Here is a 5,822-nt window from a genome sequence, read left to right as displayed (position 1 = left end):
TGTGTTCAGGATTGGGATGGGAGTAGGGAGGGAAGAGGCTGGGGAGCGTTTCTTCTGTGGGAATGGGAATATGGGAATGCCTAGCTGGACTGCTCGGGTGGAGGGGTGCATTCAGACAAAGCCAACGAAAACAAATGTCTGTGGCTCTGGGAAGGCAGGGTCTGGTCTGAATCCTCTGTGGTTAGTTACAGATGTGTACAACTTTGCTAAGGAAAGAAGCCCTGTTAGAACATGTGGGCTTGGTTGAGATGACCTTTTTAGCGGTGTTGAGTTACACTGAATGGCGTCACGTCTTTGATCACGGTAAGATTATACGTAGTTAGTTAGAGTTGTTTGTGTGGGTCAAGTGAAGGTGAGATCATGTCTGTGTGAATATGACAGGCATTGTTTTGACACATTTGAGTTATGTGTAGCTAAAACGTAGTTTGAAGGTGAGTGCAGGTTTAATAGTGATCTTTCTTTTATCGTCTGTCTTAGGATCAAGGTGCAGGAATGGTGCCACCTCTTCAGGACCCTCCTTCAGCAGTGCCACGGCAGCCCCAGGGCAGCAACTACAACATGATGCTTAAGAATCAGCTAATAAACAAACAGCTTCAACAACAAGTCAGTGCTCAAACTTCATGTTGAATGTATCTTTCTGTTAAAGTGCAATTTTGTTGTTTAGCATGGCTGAATGGCCTTTTAATTTGCACTTCTTAAGAGGTAGAATTTGACTGCCTTAATTGTGTTAATGTGTTACTTTCTGTTTCTTATAGGAAAAGCAAAGGCATATGGAGCAAATGAATGGAGGGCATATCACAGACTGCCAACAGGCGGCACCATTTCAAGGTACAGTAACATCAAACCACATAAACATTGGTAAATACTGGGTCTCATTCACCATTTTTGCCTAAAATGTACACTTAGATTTTTTTCCATGCAGAAATCATGATTCATCAGTAAGATCACACACACCTACAAAAAATCTGAAAGCGTGCACACAAAAATGCTCCCGGTGCAAATAATTTATTAAGACTTGATTTTTTTTTTTTAAATAATAATAATAAAAAATAAAAAAACATTTATATATATATATATATATATATATATATATATACACATACATGTATGTATCCAATTACCTAGTGCTGACTGGTGTGATTGTGTGTTTGTGCTGCTTGTCTGTATGCTTCTTTCTGCATAGAGCAGATGCTAATTACATACTGTGATAAACATCAGACTGAGACATCATTGGTAAAGTTTTTGAAAGTAGATATTGTTTAGGATATCTCTGTTTGTGAGACTTTTTTTTTTCAGTTGACCACAACATAAATGAACATCAGAGTATACCGGAGATTCTGTGAGATCTAGTAAGGGTGGAAAACATTGGTTAGAGAGTCGGATTTGTCAGTGCCATAATAGTGGTATAATAGCCAAACATACATGATCATTTTCAGCCTGTTGGATTGTTTGATTTCTACCATTTTTATGTGTTTGGAAGAAAAATGGGTAATATATTGTGAGAGAAAAAACAGCCTTTCATTTGTGATTAATAAATTGTGATTTGTAGTTTGCCTTTTTTTTATATATAACACTAAATAGAAAAAAAAATTAACAATTATTGAAATTAAATAATAAAATATTTAAAAATAAATAAAAATACAGAAGCCCTTATATGGACATATTTTGGGCATGTTTTATGCAAATTACTAGATGTGTATTTATGTATTAGTGAAAATTTGGAGTGAGAACTTTTTCTGCACACATAAATATGGAATTTGTACAAAATTGTTAGTGAATGAGGCCTACTGTTTATGTAGTGCCAAAATTTTGCTATATACACTCCCATTGAAACGTTTGGGGTCAATACGATTTTTTTTTTTTCTTTCTTTTTTTTAATTAATACTTTTAATGCAAGGATGTTTTAATGTTTTGCTGTATTTGTAATCAAATAAACGCAGCCATGGTAAACATGAGAGACGTTTTTCCAAAAACATTAAAAAATCTTACCAACCCCAAACTTTTGAACAGTAATATACCTAAAGCCATGCTCAAAATCAATTATTTTTGCTGTCGTGCAGGTCCAGGTCGACCACTCCCTCCAGAGTGTAGTGGATATCCTCTGGGAGCTTCTCAACAACCGAATTCCTCCATGCTGTCCCATAGCGGCCCTTTACCCTCAAATCGAATGGGTCTTTCCTCCAGCTCACTCTCCCAGATGGGCCCGTCGGTTGGAGGATACATGTGCAGCAAAGGTTCCAAACAACCCCTCTGCCACCCGTCGCAAGACTTTGGAATGGCGATGCAGCCTGGCCAGAGCATGATGGGAATGGGTGGCCCTCCACGTCAACCGCTACACCCGGCTCACGCTGTGACGCGACCAGGAATGCCATGTCCAAACCTACCAGGCGGTCCTGTGCCGACCCACCACCTGCAGCAGGTGCTGCACCAAGGCGGAGCTCTTCAGTCACATATGATGTTCCCATCTCAGCAGCAGCAGCCCACCTCACAGTCCCAGCTCTGGCAGCACCAACAAGGGGTGCAACCACATATGGACCCTGGGAACCACCAACATCCCTTTCCCGCCGGAGGAGCCCTACCTGGATGCCGAGGTCCTCAGTTTCCACAGCGATCCGGCATGGCAGGTATGCCAGCCAACTTCCCTGGTTCCCGTCCTCCTGCAAATCAAGTAGCCCCTGGTTTGGTTAGCAGACAGGACCAGAAGATGCCCACCACCCAGCCACTATCCTCCATGTCCCAACAGAACTTCAGAATGCGAGGTCCTCTTTCCGCTCTAGCTGTTATGAAACCAGGAGGACCGTCCATGATGCACCCTGCCCATGGGATGGCGCCTCCTAGTTACCAGACTGCTTCCGCAGGGAAACACTGTTCACCGCAGTGCTACAACCCCGGAGATAAACTGCCTTCCTATGACTACACACCACAGCATCAGAGCAATAGGGAGATGGCAACGAGGCTACAAGGACCTGGAGGGGGAGGTGGTCGCGGTGCGGAAGTGGACTTCATAGACACTCTGGTGGGCAACAACGAAGACTGGCTGAACAATCTCACCATGATTGATGAATACCTTGAGCAAAACTCATAGGGACTGATCAAGAGCGTCCTAGGTTTGAAAATCACTACACACAGTGCCAGAATGGGGCCGTGGGGTCATCGCTCTGTAAAGGCGCGTTCACACCAAGAGCGCTAACTATAACAAGAACTATATTAGTGTCCACACCAACGGACGATAATATTCTGTTCCTTATAAGCTTGCAGCTACATTGTCTGCTTTTGTAAGACTCTGACTTTTCTGAACTTTTCTGGAAAGTTCGCTTTGGCAAGCTGTTTCGAACTCCAAACAAACTTTGTTTTGGCCTAATTTTGTTCTAAATAACGAAGTATATTAGGTCCTTTAAATACGTAAGCTCTTTAAACTTGTGTGGTATCTGATTGGCTTAAAAAAAACTTTTTAGTTTATCATTATAGTTATCATCTTTGGTGTGAACGAACCTTAAAGTCTTAAAGCGTTTTTTTCTCATGGCTAGCATTAGTGAGAATGTATCAGTGGAAATGAGGCACTGCTAAACCTCCTGAAATGGCTTTGGCCGTCATTAAACTGGCTTATATTATAAGATGCCCTTTCCTTTTCTCTATGGTTGCTCTTCCAGTGCTCTCTGCGCTGTTTTAGGATAATATTGTAATTATTGTCAAATGTATTATGGAGTGAAACACTGATTGATGAAAACATGGGCTTTGCTCAGCAGTGTAAAGAAAGTTCTCATTCGGTTAAAGGGGTAGTTCACCCAAAAATGACAATTCTGTCATCGTTTACTTACCCCCATGTCGTTCTAAACATGTATGACAGAAGACATTTTGAAGAACAATTTTTGTCTGTACAATGAGAGTTAATGGGGTTTAAAACAACACTGACTTTCATTGTATGCACAAAAACACTTTTTCTTACCTGCTTTGCATGGGGTGAGTAGATGACAGAATTGTCATTTTTGGGTGAACTGTCCCTTTAATGCAATGTGATAACAGTATTGTTGGCAGTCTCATGCCAGACCAGGCTCATATGTGCAGCTTTTCATTCTTGCTATTTGAAAAGCGTATGAAATAATTTCTGTGATGAACTATTTGAGGGTATTTCAAAAGGGGCTTGTCCTGTACATAAAGGATTTTGTAAAATATGGTTTCTTAAACTGTAACATACAAAAGAGAAGTACACATATTTATGCTTCTTTTCTGCTGATGAATTCTTCAGAATTTCTGTGTAAATAATTATTAAAAGAATAAATAAAACAAAAATGCAATGATGTAAAGAAATGAGTGTCACATTGAAATTGCAAATTAAATATTTTACACAAAGCAACTCTATTGTAATTTGTATTATGCAAGACAGTATGGTTAGTTTTGGAGTAATACTGTGTATTACAAAGGTGAAAAATGTGTTATGTTTTTGACATAACTGGACTTCTGGTACTCCAGTCTGGCTTAAGAAGTTTTTTTTGTTGTTTTTTACGTTTTTAAATTGTGAGTACAATGTTTCACGGCCTTGTCACAGCGTGAAACACTGATTTATGAAAACATGGGCTTTCCCCAGCAGTGTAAAGAAAGTTCTCATTCAGTTAAAGGGATAGTTCGCCGAAAAAGAACAATTCTGTCATCATTTACTTGCCCTTATGTCTTTCCAAATCTGTATGACAGAATACATTTTGAAGATCAATTTTTTGTCTGTTCAGTGGAAGTTAATGGGGTTTAAAACAACCCTAACTTTCATTGTATGGGCAAAACACTTTTTATTTACTTATTTACATGGGGTGAGTAGATGATGACAGAATTGTCCTTTTTGGGTGAACTGTCACTTTAATGCAATGTGGTAACAGTATTGTTGGCAGTCTCATGCCAGACCAGGCTCATATGTGCAGCTTTTCATTCTTGCTATTTGAAAAGCGTATGAAATAATTTCTGTGATGAACTATTTGAGGGTATTTCAAAAGGGGCTTGTCCTGTACATAAAGGATTTTGTAAAATATGGTTTCTTAAACTGTAACATACAAAAGAGAAGTACACATATTTATGCTTCTTTTCTGCTGATGAATTCTTCAGAATTTCTGTGTAAATAATTATTAAAAGAATAAATAAAACAAAAATGCAATGATGTAAAGAAATGAGTGTCACATTGAAATTGCAAATTAAATATTTTACACAAAGCAACTCTATTGTAATTTGTATTATGCAAGACAGTATGGTTAGTTTTGGAGTAATACTGTGTATTACAAAGGTGAAAAATGTGTTATGTTTTTGACATAACTGGACTTCTGGTACTCCAGTCTGGCTTAAGAAGGTTTTTTTTTTTGTTTTTTGCGTTTTTAAATTGTGAGTACAATGTTTCACGGCCTTGTCACAGCATTTCATTCTAACATTAATTGCACAGTCTAAAGGTTCTCTAACTTGTGTCATATTGCCATAGCATAATACATTTTACACTAGACACCAGTGTCTTTGTAATCATTTGTTCCATCTAAGGAAATGAGGATCTTGAGGATCTAGATGCTTTTTGGACCAAGGACACTTTTCAGCAATTCTAGGAATGTCTTTTGTAAGTGCACACCAGCTACACTGAAATGGCAGCCTCAATGTAGGGACAAAATATATGATCACACCACCAATTATGTAATATAAGAGCAACACCTGTCACAGTAAGTGCATAAAACCCACAGTCCTTTGTGCCAGAGTCTTGGGTTTCCAATAGTTCATGAGCATGTAGTTGATGCCATGAACTTTAAGACATTCTGATTTGTGATTAATTGTGATTTATTATATTTTGTCTTCATATT

At 38.8% G+C, this 5,822-nt stretch overlaps 1 protein-coding gene across 1 annotated transcript in view; it reads left to right on the top strand.

The window, feature by feature from the left end:
- Positions 1 to 4,530, top strand: part of LOC107749802 (mediator of RNA polymerase II transcription subunit 29-like) — a 30,917-nt gene extending 26,387 nt beyond the window's left edge. Inside the window, exons 2-4 of the mRNA XM_016564980.1 lie at positions 478 to 603; positions 756 to 828; positions 2,061 to 4,530. Of these exons, the coding sequence (XP_016420466.1) occupies positions 478 to 603; positions 756 to 828; positions 2,061 to 3,085 (1,224 nt within the window). The 3' untranslated portion in view covers positions 3,086 to 4,530. The remainder of the gene's footprint in view (positions 1 to 477; positions 604 to 755; positions 829 to 2,060) is intronic.
- The last annotated feature ends 1,292 nt before the right edge of the window (positions 4,531 to 5,822 follow it).

Source organism: Sinocyclocheilus rhinocerous, unplaced genomic scaffold, assembly GCF_001515625.1.
Source record: "Sinocyclocheilus rhinocerous isolate Xijiao unplaced genomic scaffold, SAMN03320098_v1.1 scaffold1131, whole genome shotgun sequence".
NCBI classification, from domain to species: domain Eukaryota; kingdom Metazoa; phylum Chordata; class Actinopteri; order Cypriniformes; family Cyprinidae; genus Sinocyclocheilus; species Sinocyclocheilus rhinocerous.
The sequence above is the reverse complement of the archived record's forward strand: the minus strand, read 5'-3'. Positions and strand labels throughout refer to the sequence as shown.